Source organism: Alligator sinensis, unplaced genomic scaffold (genome assembly GCF_000455745.1).
Source record: "Alligator sinensis unplaced genomic scaffold, ASM45574v1 scaffold88_1, whole genome shotgun sequence".
Taxonomy (NCBI): Eukaryota; Metazoa; Chordata; order Crocodylia; family Alligatoridae; genus Alligator; species Alligator sinensis.
Window position 1 is genome coordinate 1,427,769 of NW_005842347.1, and position 15,777 is coordinate 1,443,545.

The 15,777-nt window shown below is 44.7% G+C and overlaps 1 protein-coding gene across 1 annotated transcript in view; it reads left to right on the forward strand.

Moving 5' to 3' along the window:
- Positions 1–7,156: 7,156 nt before the first annotated feature.
- LOC102383059 (ras-related protein Rab-10-like) overlaps positions 7,157–15,777 on the forward strand; it is a 53,110-nt gene continuing 44,489 nt past the window's right edge. Inside the window, exon 1 of the mRNA XM_014522401.2 lies at positions 7,157–7,421. Within this exon, the coding sequence (XP_014377887.1) occupies positions 7,157–7,421 (265 nt within the window). The remainder of the gene's footprint in view (positions 7,422–15,777) is intronic.

A 15,777-nucleotide genomic window follows, 5' to 3' on the forward strand; every position in this document is an offset into this window, starting at 1 on the left:
GGTTATGCTAATAATTACAGTTTATAATTTACTATTGGGAAATTATCTCCCAATCCCAGTTCAACAAGTCCCGAGCCTTTTATTTAAGTATTTCCTAAAATATCACTGCTTTCACTATACTCATAAGTTAATTATACTCTCTCTCTGTGGCAGAGCACCAGCAGGGTGCTCACCACTCTGGGGCTGTTACAAGCTCTGTGGGAGCTTGCTTGCAGAGCAGTGGGGAAAAGCCTCCCCCAGAAACCCTTTCAAGGGGGCAGGTGGGTGGCAGAGCACTTCTGGTGTCTGCCACTTTAAGAGCTGGTGGCAGGTGGTGCCCCATCTCTGATGAGCAGCTATTTTAGACCCAGGCCAGCAGAGCTGGAGGCAGCAGTTTGTTGCCAGACACCGAGGAACATCTCCTGGTGGAGCTGTTGCTCCTGCAACAACTAGGAGATAAGGGCAGGAACTTATGGGGATGGCTTGGAGGCTCCTGGTCCTGGACATGACTTGAAACTGCACCCTGCTGGGGAAGGATGGCTTGGTGGGCGCCCCCAGGAAGTGCCAGGCCAGTTACCTCCCTGGTGAAAGGCGTGGAGGGACACCTTAACCCCAGTCCCTGCCTCCAGGTGGGTTATTTAACACCAGAGGCAGTAGAGAGCCAGGCACACCCAGGTGTGGCACCTGAACCCTGTGCGGGGGCGAGACCCTGGAGTGTGGGTAGTGGGGCCAGGCACAGCTGTGGCCACTTGAGCCCCTGTGGGGTGCAAGACCCCAGAGAGGGAGAGTTGTGGGCCAGGCACACCGACATGTGGCACCTGAGTCTGAGGGGGTGTTCAACCCCGGTCCCTAGAGTAGGAGGCGAAGTATGTGCCTCAGCAGAAGTGCAGAGGGGCACCTGAAGGCCTGCATGAGAGGGGCAGTTGTGAGGCCTTGGAGAGAGGAGTGATTAGAGAGTGGTAATTGTGATGCCTTGGGAACATGGGGGCATGAGATACAGCCCTATGAGCAAGGGGCATGAGTTGGGTCCCTGTAAGCAGAGGGCTGAAGAGTAGGTTCTGCTAGCGTGGGGCTGAGTTAGGTCCAGGTAAGCCTTCGGGCACCTGAGGCCGCAGGTGGGCCAGAGGCTGATTGGGAGGTGTGGCAGAGGAGGAGCCACAGGGAAACAACAGGATGAGTCAGGAGCCCCTTGATTGAGAGAAGCTGGATGAGTGACCTGGTGAGAGACCAGAGGCTGAGTCAGACCAGTTTTCTGCGAACCGCCCAGTGATTGCTCAGATGAGGGTAGTGGGAGATACCCAAAAGGCTGCGTGCTTGCTGGCCAGGGAGTGATGGGAATCAAGCCCAAGGACCCCCCTGAGATAGGGCAGGGTGAGTGTGGCCTCAGGGAAAGGAGGGTCTGTATGAGTGAGGCCCAGGAAGGGAAGTATGAAAGAAACCAGGTGAGAACTGGTGGAGTGAGAGAGGCCTCGGTGAGAGGGAGGTGGTACGAGTGGGGCCTGTAAGAGGGCAGAACACAATGGCTTAACACTGTGCTGAGTTGGGCGCGGCCTCTAATATTATAAAAGCTTAAGTCTGTCTGTCTATCCGTAACGCTTTATTTGCACTCTAATTGGCTGACGAAAACAGCCAGTCAGAGTGCTCCAAGTGTGGGGGAACACTGCCATGATTCCAAAGCTGTGCCAAGGACTGGACAGAGGGTGTGGGAGCCAAGGCCTCAGCTCCCACGCCCCACTCCCTGCAAGCGGCACCGAGGACCAGCAGTGCTGGCCTCAGCCCGCACACCCTGCTCCCTGCAAGAGGCAGAATAGCGGCAGCATGGGGCATTTGGGGGCAGCACTCCATCCCAGTCCCCTTCCCCTCTCCCTCGCTTCATTCTTGACAGGCAATTGGCTAGTGTGTGTGTGTATATATATATATAGAGAGAGAGAGACTCTACGGGAGGCAAAGTGTAAGTGTATCATAAATAGACTTTGCTGATAGGAATGCTGCATGGAAGTGCTGCTGGTGCTGCTGAGGAGTATCTCCGTTTATTCTCTCAAGAAATTCATAATTTCCATAATTGCATTGAAGGAGAACAACAGACCTTGTCCAGGGGTTTGACTGAATTAAAAAAACAAAAAGCTGTTGCTGGTTTATCATTTTCAAGGAATGCTTTTAGCAGCATCCTCAGCTCCTGAAAATGAGAAGCTATCTTTGTCTTTGTGGCAGGAACTTCTCAGAAAATCTTTACAGTTAAAAGCATTCTCTCATTTAGTGCATTTTTCATACATCCCTTTTGTTGTTAGGAGTCAAAAATCCCTTTTGAGTAGGGGTGTACTGATAGAGATTTTGGGGGCCGATACCAATAGCCGATATTGGCTGATACTGATCCGATTTCCAATACACCAGCATGCAGCTGGTAAGTCTATTGTGGTGGAAGGGGAGGAGGGAAGGAAGGGGCATGGGGGGGCAGATCAACGTCCCGCTCAGTGAGGGAGGGGGCAGGCACTGCACAGCCAGGGTGAAGTGGGGTGTGGGATGGAGCTGCGGTTCATTGGTGGAGGGGGCAGGTCTCACCGCTGTGCACACCCCAGGAGGGTATGTGCCGCTGGATCTGTGCAGGGTTGCAGCTGTGGGCTGGAGCTGGGGCAGCGCTGGGCTCTTCTTGGCAGGGGCTGGGCTCAAGGTGGGCAGTGGTGGCACTGGGAGTGGGGCTATAGTGAAATCTGGGGTGGCCCCCTCCATAGGCCCCCTCCCAGTGCTGCTGCTGCCTGCACCAGGCCCGCAGCTGCAGCCTGCCTGCCCCATCCCACACAGATCCAAGGACACACACACCCCCATGCTCTCCTGGGGTGTGCACATCAGTTGGAGCATGCCCCCCTCCCCCCGCCCCCCAACATGCTGCAGCTCCGTCCCACGCCTGTGCCACTTGGGCTGGGCAGCACCTGCCCCAGGTCCCTCTCTCCCTCACCGTGGGGGGCCATGATCTGTCCCCTCCCTCTCCTTGCCTCCCCACTCCCCTTCCACCACAATAGACTTACCAGCTGCACGCTGCTGACCTCTGCTCCTTGCTGCCTGTGTGCTGAGCTGTGGCTGCGTGCATGCCTGGGCATTTATTGGCCAAATTATCAGCCGCTTCAGGCCGATTTCTGATACAGACAATTTTCTTTATATTGGTACCAATCCGATATCAGACTCAGTGCACTTCTACTTTTGAGTGAATCTAAATACTCTTATTGCCTATATTAAAATTTTTTTTTAAAAGCTGAAAGGCCCTTAAACTTAAATGATTTCAAAAGTGATTTTTAAACCAGAATAGCTGTTAAGGGATAGTCTGTTCTTCATCTATGGAGAAGTGATTCTTGCTTACTTGCACTGCATAAACAATTGCATTAGCAGATATCTAATTAATTCTCCAATTAACATCAATTACTTTTATAATTCAGGGCTTCTTATTTTGATAACTTGTTATATCATCAAATTAATATATTATGTTTATATATAAAACAGCTTTACTATTTCCATAACAGTGATAACAGGTGACTGTTACATGAAGCTTGCTTTTAGCTGCAAAATATTTGCAAAAATACCCAAAAAATTAACAACATCTAGCATTCAAGGAATAAACAAAAGTGCATGTAAATGCAAGTGCATATTGAGATGTGACCAAAATTCTTCCCAACTACGCGTATTTTCTAAATTAAACAAGTATGACTCATATGCCTGTAAAATAAATTATTTTCTTTATTTCTATAACTTTGTGGGGGGTTGAAAGAAACGTATCTTTTTTTCCCTTGAGAGAACAGGGGATGAAAAAACCCATTTTTATGATGCACTTTTATTATGTCAAAAAGATATTTTGTATATGGGGAAGTGCCCTAGTTCTTTAAAAGACTGTTATATTTGCTGCGCCTTTCTGACCACATGGTCTTCACCATTTGCAGTACTTTTACAGCTTATATTTAAAGGCTTCTGTTAAATACTCTATGCAAAGTGTGAAGAGTTATATATAACATGGCAAATATGTATCATGTAACATAGTATAAAGAAAATACTACAGAATGTTAAACCATATATAAATGATAAAAATGCAGTGCAGAATTTGTGCTAAACTTGTAGGAGGAAAACTTTTAGTAAAAATAGTGTTGTGTTCCTTGATACTAAGGAAAGCTATCAGAAAACTGAATCATAGGGATAACTTTAATTTGAACATTTCATATAATTGCATAAGCAGAAATGTGAGCATATGAGCTACTTTCTTCCAGTATGTATGAATATGTGAAAGCAAGAGCAATTATTTCTAAAAAATAAGTGAAGATGCACCCAAGTTTATAATAACATGTTATTATGACAATAAATTATACTAATGTTGGTAAAAAATGTGTTAACTTTGCATTATCAACCTATATCATGTTATTGGAAAGATACAAGTAAAGGAACAGAAGACTGCTTTTAGTGATTGTGAAATGGGACACCCAAGTATGCTGTGTGACTGGTTAATGATTTGCAGAATGTGCTGTTGTAGATCACAAAGTTTTAAATCACTCAAATCCATTACCTTGATCAAACTAGGTCTTTATTTGCAAGTTCACTGTAGAAATTAACTTCTATTTCAAATTAGTCAGATCTGGAATATTTTTGTGAAGTTTAGAAGATACAAGTGCAAGTCTAGTACAAACAGGCAGAAGCTACTGAGACTTGAAACCTAATTTTAAAACATTAAATTACACAGAACTGTGTTTTCAACTTTTCATTATGTTGCATTCATCTACTGCTAGTTTTTCAAGGGGTTAACTTACAAACTGTAATATAGTTGGTAATAACAGATGGAAAGACTGTCCCCTTGTGGATAGGACTGTGAGAAAAAATGATATTGTGTCTTTGGAGGTGGTTACACTGGGTACTTAAGGCTTCACTGAGGAATTCACTTGCATTATATACATCAAGTGCTGTTCCACATCCAGCCCTGCACGCACACAAATCTTAAACTTAAATATGAGAACACTTTTACCTGAAGTTGACTGGCTTGTCAGGGAATACAAGTTAAAGCTTGAATTAACAACTCATCAGCTGCTAACAGTCATTCTCTGCAGCAGCCCAATTACTCTGTGCAGCTGGAATATTGCTGCCCTCACTTGAGCTAGACTAACTCAAGAATAATGAATGCCAGTGTAGGTAACACCAGGTAACTGCAAAGAGACACCGTTAAGCAGGGTTCGAATTACACTATGACTCTTAGCAGGGTCTGTGGAGATGGCAGCTGGAAGGAGCTGCCACCGTTGCTGCCTGAGCTGCACTGGGCAGGCTGGGGGCTCTTGTCTCTTATGGGGGAGCTCCCCCCCCGGCTCCTCAAACCCTCCCATATTTCAAACATTGCCCTTAAGATACATTACAAAGTATGGTAATGTGTCCTTGTTTTCTGGTCCACATGTATACATGCACATATGTCAGCCCTGCTTTCCAGTAGTCGCAATGCAGAGCTATCATGACCCATACCCATATACCCACATCCATGCAGAGACTGCAGTTACATGGGTTTGATACCGGGATTGCTGGGAGGACTTATCCTAGGCTTCTCTGGTACTTTACTAAGTTGAGGCACCATAGGAATCAGCCTGTGCTGGATTGCAGAGGAACTTACTGTCTTTCCCAGGCCCTGTGTGAAGTGTTTTAATCCTGCCAAACCATTTAGCTGAGGCACTTCCTACTCTGCACACTCCTATGCTATGGACATAGCACACAAAGGTGAGATACTCCTGCCTCTGGATAACCTATTGCCATTCCTGAGACATAAGAGGCATTTCAACAGCAATTCTAGACTCGTGGAAGAGAGGAGTTTACTCATGACAGACAGAAGATACTTGTCCCTTGCTTCCTGCAACAGCTACAGATTCACCCAAAGTGCAGATGGTGGCTTTATATCACTATGCAGATGTTGGGTGACTAGCAGTGGCACCCAACGTAGCTTCTGCATGAGGAAGCACAAATGAGGTAGATGTGGAAGAGCCTAAAAATGAGCTCAGAATTTGCCCACCACAAGAAGCAAGTGAAATGTCAACTGCAAACTATATCATGCTGTAGGCCTTAGTAGACCAGGCCCATGCACACTGTGGGATAAAACCAGTATTTCTCAGAAGTTCGTCATAGACTGTGGGGTCTCTGAGGATGGTGGCAAGGACCTAGTTGATGGGACCTGTAAAGGGGGAATTATCAGACTGCCTATTGCTTTACTGTAGAGAATCTTTAGGCATTTGCTTTGCAACCCAAACTGCATACTAGTCTGATTGCTTTTCCCAAAGTCACGCTCCTTGCAATACTTGTGCTATGTGCTAACCAGAATCCTGCCTGACTCCTCCGGCCAGCTAAGAATAGGCTGAAGGATAAGCATCCTTTACTGGAATTTGATTGTGTTGGGCTAAAATGTGTAGAAACTGTAGTAGGGTATGTAGAAATAAAGGTTAACTATAAACCATCTAGTAGCTTGTGGTATAGAAGAGGCAAGTGGGAAATTAATTGATTAATTGTAGCCACTAGGAATTGTAGGATGGCCTCAAAAGTCATCTAGACACAAGCACAGCTACAAGCATAGTTCAAGGTGTGTTTACCTTAGATCTCCACACAAGCATGTGAGAATGGGTTCAACATGCACATAAGCCAGTGGCCAAAGGTTTTGTATCTGAGGAGTAACAAGTTTGGCTAATCACAGACAGCCTTCAGATATATCATTACTTAGATCAGAACTGTCTTAAAGTGTCAGCCAATAATACTTCACACCTGTGGTAAGTACATTCTCAAAACCTATTTTTATGTCACTGGCCACGTCTAGACAAGACGCTGGCTGTGCAGTTGTTACTGCACATGCATATGCAAGTACTAAATAACTGTGCGCAGTAACTGGCATTACTGCACAGTAGTGTTCCCAAATGGTGTTTTGATGATCCTGACTGCGCAGTAGCTCATTACTACTGCACAGTAGCATTGCATCACACTTCGTGCCACACAGTGCTACTGTGCAGTAGTAATGAGCTACTGCGCAGTCAGCATCATCAAAACGCTTCCTCAACCTCTGGCTTTTGCTTTTCCCAAAGTCCCAAATTAATTTCTCCCTGGCGGCAACCAGCCCCCCTCTGTATGAAAAAAGAAGAAGAGCTTCCTTGTGTCCCTTTGGGACTGACTGACTGCTTGTGCTGCCAACATGTCCCAGAAGCAGGGCAGCGGCTGCCAGGTGAGGGGGGCTCGGGCCGGGCCGGGCCGCGGACCAGGGGTAGTGCAGGACGGGCAGGGCTGCGCTGGGGGCCCGGCGTGGCCCCGACTAGAGCAGGTCCCCGCGTGCCGGCGTCCGCAGCAGTGCGCGCGGGGCGGGACCGCTACGAGTGAAGTAACGGGAGCGGAAACCCGGGCGGCGCGGCCGGAGGACGAGCCCGGCCCGCGCCCCGCCGCCTCCTACCTGCCCACCGTGGGTGAGTGCGGCTGCGCCCGCGTGTGCCCGCGCGCGCGTGCCCCTCTGCACACAGCCCGCCTGCCACACACCTCTGTGTGTGCCCCACTGCGCACATGGCCCGGCTGGTGTGTGTGTGCCCCACTGTGCACACGCCTGGCTGGTGCACGTGTGTGTGTGTGTGTGCGCGCCCCTCTGTGCACACAGCCCGGCCTGCACACACCTATAGATGTGCTCCATTCTGCACACAGCCAGCTATGTCCACGCCTCAAGGTGCATACACCTATCTGTGTACTCCATTGTGCACACAGCCAGGCCGGCAAACGCCGGTATCTGTGCCCCCACAGTGCACCTGGCTAAGCTAGCACACACCCTTGTTCGTGCCCCCATTGTGCACACAGCTGGGCTGGCTCATTCCTGTGTTTGTGCCCCCACTGTGCACACGGTGGGGCTAGCGTGCACCTATATCCATGCCCATTGTGCACGTGGCAGTGTTGGCATACAGCTCTCTCTGCCCTGCAGTGCACACGACCAGGCTGGTACACACCTGAGTCCATGACACTTTGTGCACATTGCTGGGCTGGCACACACCTGTATCCACACCCAATTGTGTACACTGCCTGGCTGCTGCACAGCTGTATCTGTGCCACGGTTGTGTACACAGTTGGGCTGGCACACTCCTATATATGTGCCCCATTGTGCACACAGGTGGGCTGGCATGCAGCTGTGTCCACACCCCGCTTGTGTACATGTCCGGGCTGGTGCACAGCTCTGCGCCCTGAAGTGCACAGGGTGGGGTTGGCACCTACCTGTGTCCACACCCCCATTGTACACACGGTGAGGCTGACAAAGTACACACGGCCAGACAGCTAAGCTGGCACACACCTGTGTTTACATCAGACCTCTCCTCCCAAAACAGATCCGATGTGTTTTCCTAGGTCCTTAGCAATAACTTCCTCTGCAAGTCATTCCCACTGAAACCAGCGTGAATAAGATAGTAGCATGTGAAATCTGCTGGCGCTGAGTCTTAAGATGGGATTTAAGGAAGATGAGCTTTGGTGACTCCATTTCATATTGGCAATAAAACTTGTCCTTCAGAGTCCTTTTCATACTCAGGTGGGTGGAATTTGTGTTGTGCCAAATCTGCTTGGGAACCAAAAGTTCCTCCATATTGCAAAGCCACTCATACTAAGAGGGTGTTGGAGTGATGTTGTTGACCTAACAGTCCCAGAAATATTTGAGATAAAAAACTTGTCATATTAAGAGAGTATTTTCAAAGCCAATTCTAGGTAGGCTTAAAGATAAATAATTTTATAGCTGTTGTGGACTGAGTATAATGCCTTAAAACGATTCCTTTTTTTTTTTTTTTTGGAAAGCCCTTCATTAATTATTTTCCAAACTAGCTTTAATAAATATATGCTCTATCCACACAGTCAGCCAGTGATTCTCAACAAGGGTATTGTTGCAGCTGGGGGTGTTGTCAGATCCTTTGAAAAGTGCCACAAAGTGTGAAAAGATAAGCAGGGAAGGTTCTTTGGGTAGATGTTATATCTTTTATTAGGCCAACTAAATGTGACAGCTAATACAAGATACCACATCTACCCAAAGAGCCTTGAGACCAACAGGGCTACAACCAACAGCCCTGCAACATGCAAGAGATAAGCAGGTGTGAGGAGATAAGCACAGGGTTAGGCTTCTCCCTGCCCATCTGCTTCCCTGTTCCTACTTACTACCTGGCCCCTTGGCAAGGAGTAAGCACTTTAATAAATATGTTTGTTTTTTAAATGGAGTGGCCCTCGGTTCACAGAAGTTATGGAGGAGTACCTCAAATCTGAAAACATTGAGAGCCACTGCTGCAAGCAAAGTAGCAATATCCACGGGGATACATTTTTCTGTCCTATTTAGTTTTGGCTTCTTGAGGCTACCAAGAAGAGTGACAGTTTTGATTTGAGCAGACGCCACTCATTCCTTTCATGCTGCCCATTTGAACACTTGCCTGATGGTAATATCTTCCAGTTGTACCTATCTAGGTGGAATTTCAATTAGAAATGCTAGGAAACACCTTATGTGAACACCCAGTGCCTTAGGAAAGTGAGTTTCGTGACAGGTTTATGTGTTACTAGTTTACCTTAAGTAAGTACAGATAGTAGCCAGAGAAGGAAAAATGTTGGATGGGTAGTGGTTAGGGTTTCTCTCTTGTCGTAGTACCTGGATACCACAATAACTAAGCCTAGTGATACTCCAGAAAAAGGGATATATGATGCAGTTGTATCTAATATATCCTGGTTGCTGATTTTTTTTTTTTAAAATAGGTGTTTTATTAAATGAAAAAATGCATTTACAATAAATTTTCATTGAGAGCACTTTATGCAGCACTTAAACACTCAGGGATGGTTGCCCTTCCTCCTCTTCAATTATGCAGTTTTGGTGAATTATAAGCAGTTATAGTTTTCTAATTAAACTTATACGGATCATAAGGCAGATGCATCTTATTGAGAATGGTAGACTATAAAGAATAACTGTTTTTGTTTAAACAATGGCATAGCATAGAAAGCCATAGGGGAAGTTTATGAACAGAAATTCTGGTGTAAAGCTGAACTTGATGTTGTTCATGAAGTAGGACGTTTTGTTTTGTTTTATTCTGGTTGCTATGAAATATGTTAATGTTACAGCATGGGCTTTTCAACAATGTGTGCTCAATGGAATCTGCTTTGTTTGGAAGAATGTTTGTGGAGATCTTGGGCCCATTTTCCAAGACTATCAGAGTCTGAACTGGTGCAATACCCATTTTGGGGGGGAAAAGAAATAGATAATTTTATTTTGAAAATTTGGTATTTATTTATTTATTTATTTCAAGTTAAATAATACATATTTGCTATATTTTAAGTTACATTGTGGATATTTTTGTTAGAGATTGTTAGTTGTTTTATTATGGATAAATCAAGGAAACCTAAATCTCAAATCACCTTTCAAATGAATTGTTTTTCTCTTGGTTTGAAAATTGGTTTTTACTATCTTTTAATAAGTGAGCCCACTCTAGAATTCTACATGGACTTTCTGACATTCCCCTCATTAAGAAATAGAGTAGGGTTGAATAGTTGAAATATAAGGCACTGTAAATAAACATCACTTTTAAATATTATCTAATGTTCTACATGTTTCTTCGTTTTTATCTTTTTTATACAAAGCCAAATTCTGTTACTCTGCTTATCATGGGGAATATCTTACTCTATGAGTAGTTGTGCTTACAATCATTCTATTAGTTAACAAAATCAGGGCTATTCATAGAGTAAAATATTAGTTGATACTAACAATAGGGACAGAACATTTAATGTTTAGTATGAACATATAACTACATCTCTACTTTTTCTAATACTGTTTGGACCCATATTTATCAGGCTTCAAACCCATCACCCTTCAAACCTGGCCCACTTGTCCTAACACTAACAAACTATTTGAGTGCATCCAGATGAGTATGCATGTGCGTTTCCCCAGGGACAAATAGCAGCAGCACATAGTTGTGCCACTGCTGCTTGTCCCCTGAGAACACCTGTGCATGCACCCTCTGGTGTGTGGCAAGTTGCACCAGGTGGGGTAGGGGAGGCTTGGGCCAGCACCCAGGCTGGCCTTGGCAACTGTACCTGGAGTCCTGGGGGCCTCTTTAGCCTCCAGCCATGGTGATCCGGATTTGCGGAGCCTGGCTGGCAGCTGGTGTGTGGCTCCAGCTGGCTAGGCTCTGGTTTCAGGTGATGCATGCTGCCACCATGTGTGCTCCCCTCATTTTTCTGCCATGGGTTTTTTTTGACACTGGGCTCTCCCAGTGTCAAAAAAATCCTGCTGCACTATAAATTAGCAGTGTGGCAAATGCCTACATGCACAGCCAATGCCTACAAACTGCATGTGTGCATTTGCCTGAATGCACCCTTTCAGTCCAAAAGTCCTGGGACTTGACCCCAGATTCCCAGATTCTTATTTTGGTTCCCAATGGGCCATTCTGCTTTCTTGAGCTTAGGTGTATCCTTCCAAACCCTCTCAGCAGCAGTGGCAGAAGAGTCTAGGAATTCATTTCTTGGATCCCACTGTACATTTTGAGGAGATGCTAACAGTAGCTGCTCTACTGATAGGGTTGTCTACATAAGGAGTTATTCCCAATTGACACCATGTATGGAAAACTCAGTCCACTTTCAGGGTGACTTGTTCCTATTTAGCTTAAATGACAAATCTGAAAAATCTTGGGCATCAGATTTCTTTTTTTCAGGAGGCAGGGGCAGGGAGGGATCTTCAGACTAGGTCTCTGTCAAGTGAGGCATGTTCTCAGTATTTTGTAGGCAAGATTAATCATATTAAGGATGGGCTGTCTGCATCTGTTGTAGAAGAATAAGGTCTTGAGGGAACAAGGACCTAATTTTTTCTGCTAGAGTTCCAGAGAGTGATGCTCTCTAGGATGCTGAAAATACTGAAAGAATTTTAGGATCCAGTTATCTTTGCTTTGGATCCATGTCCCTCCTGGCTGGTGATGGTCACTGAAGAAGTGTTAGGTCTGTTGCTTGGGGAGAACATCCCCTAAACCCTTCATAAAACAAACTGTCCATTGCGTTGAAGGAAGCAATAATGCAGCCCTTGCTGGATGCTGCCAGACTTGATATATAAGGATCAATATCACATCTTTTTTTACTTTCCCTTGTGGAGTAGGACAACTCTCACATTATCCAGATGCCTCCTGTCTCCTTGAGCCTTGCCAGTCTGTGCACAGATGTGGTTTAGGCACAGAAACTGTATTGTCTGCATTAGTCCCGGGCTGTCCAATGCACATTTCATGGGCAATGATCCTGCTGATTGTGTTGCCAGCACACAAACCCTCCATCCCAGCTATGTGGATTGTGCCAACAGAAGCAGACCCCCACTGTGCAGACTGCATAGACACTGGCAAGTGCCCCAAGTCCTTTCCTGCAGTGGGAGAAGTGGCCATGGGGGCCCATGGGCTGAATGTTAACTGCTTACAGGTTACATGTAGCCCATGGGCCACCAGTTATACAGGCTTGAATTAGTCAGTAATCTTTGGCAATGGAAGTTGAGTTTTCATGCTGGCTTTATTGGATCTACCAGCTGTATCATTTGTTATGAAGTGTTCTTGATTCACTGCAGCCCATGTATATGGGTCTATCATGAGGAGGCATAGGGTGTGGTGTCTTCATTTTACTGACCGTAGCCAATAGCATATCTCTTGTCTGGTTTGGACAAGGCAGTTCAGCACCTCAGGCAGTGTCTAGTTAGAACTTGGGCATGAATGAGACCTAATTAAAGCCTGGATCAAATAAGACTGAGCTGATAATAGTGCAATGGGGAAGGAGGTGAATGGAAGAGGTAATAACGGCCTTTTGACTAAAGGAGTATGTCTTCCAGAAGTTACTTGTATTTGCAACATGGAGATGATTTTTGTACTCCAGATACTTTGTCTGATCATGTGATGACAAGGGCTGGGGTCAGCCTTTTACCGTGTTTATCTGTCTAGGATGCTGTGACCTTTCCTTTCAGTTGTAGACCTTAACACATTTATCTGTGCTTTCATTTCCTCAAATTAAACAATTGCATTATGCTATATGTATATGGGGCTATGTCTTAAACATTCTGAGCCTGATATTGATGAATAATAGGATAGCTCATTTACTGAGCATGGCATCTGGCTGGGAGTGCATGGTGCCTCAGCCCTAGAAGCCTATAATGCCAGCACTGTCCCTGAGTCTCTGGGAAGAGTTATGGTGTTGAATACAACTCCTTAAACACTACATGGCCTGGGAAGTATCTCTATGAGGTATTGCCACCCTTCCCAGTCCTGAATTTAGCAGAGATGTTCCAGCTGTATTTTCTTCTTTATAAAAGAGAGGGCTTGCTGGCCAGGAATCTCATCCAGGGCTCTCAGTGTCTGGCACTTGATCACCCTGTAAGGTCTGAAATAGCCCAAATGTAATTTTCCAGAAAACACCAGTTGTTGGACTGAAGGTATGCTTTCTTGGTGATAATGGGGCAAGTGGTTGGTGGCTGAATTCTAATGAAACTGATGACTGTTGATGCTTGTTAGATTTTATTTAATTTAACGGTATTCATTGTGTACTTAATTATGTTAGCTTCCAGACTTTGGCAGGTACCTTTACTATGTTGAGTAAAAATAAATACAGAATGATAAATCCCTGGAACTATAATAGCTAGAAAATGTCACTTAGAATTTGGTCTGGTTTACTGTATATCATGTTATACAAAGAGTCCAAAAACCCCCCCAAGTGTAAGCTGTTGTAGTCATATAACATTTATCCCTGGATTGGTAATCAATGTTAGCTTTATGTTGATCATTTTGCATAATACATTGGTCCCAAGCCTTCTGAAATCTGTGAGCTGTCTTTGGCACTGTATTTCTCATTTTTCTTTCTTGTCTTTTCAATTTGCTAAGTTTGCTTGAAATTTCATATAAAGACATGAACAATTCATGCATGCAATACATATTGACTTGTGTTTTTCACTAACATTCATTGACCTCTTAGGTCAATAAATTTGAAGTTGACTTAAGAAGTCAATATACCTTATTTTAATTTAGATTAAATTTTGGTCTGATTCAGCACTCTATACTTCCCTTTTTATAAATAAAGAAAACTCATGTCAATTTATTATTAAAATTTATGTCAAATGAGAACAGTTTTTGTGGAAGGCTGGAAATCCCCTGCTGGGTTATAATTTTTTTTAAGTATTCCCCATTCACCATTTTCAGTGACCTTCCAACCTCTCACCACATATCATGTCCCTGTCAAGTACTGTCACATCTACTTTTGAAAGCTCTATAGACAATTACACAAAATTCTGTAAGGGGCTATGTGAAATGCAAGAGTAAATGGGTTTTTTTACTTTAAATTCACAGATCACTTTACGTGAGCACATAAGCGTATTTTGCTTTAAATTACATTTCCATTTAACATTATTAATTTAATCAAGGAAGCTTTGTATAATATTAATTATAACTACCAATTATATTTCATCTTTCCCTCCCATTGAAGCTTCAATGAGAATTCATCAACTGAAGGACACCATCCCCATAATAATTTTTTAAAAAGCCACTAAACTCCCATACACCTAGACAAAATAAGGTTTAACACTAGTGGTGTCTTGCAACTGAAGATTTACCCTCCCAAGGGTAAATTTCTAAAAAATACTTTTGGAAATTAAAAGGAATGGGGAAGTAGTTTCCACTGCTGTAGTTTTATCTCATTTTTCATGAATGCTGCCCTTTGATAGGCAGACAAGGTTCCTTGGGTGAATTTGATATCTTTTATTAGAGTATTTTGGCAGCCAGATTCAAGTAGAAATCAGTGTGATGGTTCCAGTATCAAACTGTTGATTTTTCTGAGAACTTGCCTTGGAACATTTAGATTTTATATGAAGCACAGAAGCAAAATAATAGTAGGACTTTATCTTTACACAGTTAAACATACTATCCAGTTAAACACCAAAAGCAAAAAATCTTTCTAACAGAAAAAAAAAGAAAAATTCTTATTGATATTTTCACAAGCCCCACACTGGTCTGGGGACTTGTGCATTGTTTCTTGATGTTATTTTACTGATATGGTATGTGTAGTCTCTGCATATGTGTAGTGTCAAGCTATATTTAGGCTTATTATCCTTGTGGTAATATGCGTTGTGGTATTTGATATAAAGTATATTTCTTATATGTTATAATAGGGCCAGGACTGCTCAACATGGTAATGGCTTGGAATTATAGATTTCATAGACATCATCATCAGGGCTGGAAGGGACCTCGGAAGATCATCGAGTCCAGCCCCCCGCCCAAAGGGCAGGAAGTCAGCTGGGGTCATAGGATCCCAGCAAGATAAGCATCCAGTTTCATCTTGAAGGTGTTCAATGAAGGCGCTTGAACCACCTCCGGTGGCAGGCTGTTCCAGGCCTTGGGGGCTCGGACAGTAAAGAAGTTCTTCCTTATGTCCAGCCTGAAACGATCTTGAATTAGTTTGTGACCATTCGACCTCGTCATCCCTTGGGGCGCTCTGGTGAACAAACGTTCCCCCAGATACTGGTGGTCACCCCTGATAAACTTGTAGGTGGCCATCAGATCACCCCTGAGCCTGCGCTTTTTCAGGCTAAAGAGCCCCAGGGCTCTCAGCCTGTCATTGTAGGGTCTGCTTCCCTGACCTCTGATCATGCACGTGGCTCTTCTCTGGACTCTCTCAAGCTTCTCCACATCCTTTTTGAATTGTGGAGCCCAAAACTGGACACAGTACTCCAGCTGCGGCCTCACTAAGGCCGAGTACAGGGGGAGAATGACGTCCCGGGATTTGCTTGAGAAGCATCTATGGATGCAAGCCAGCATTTTGGTC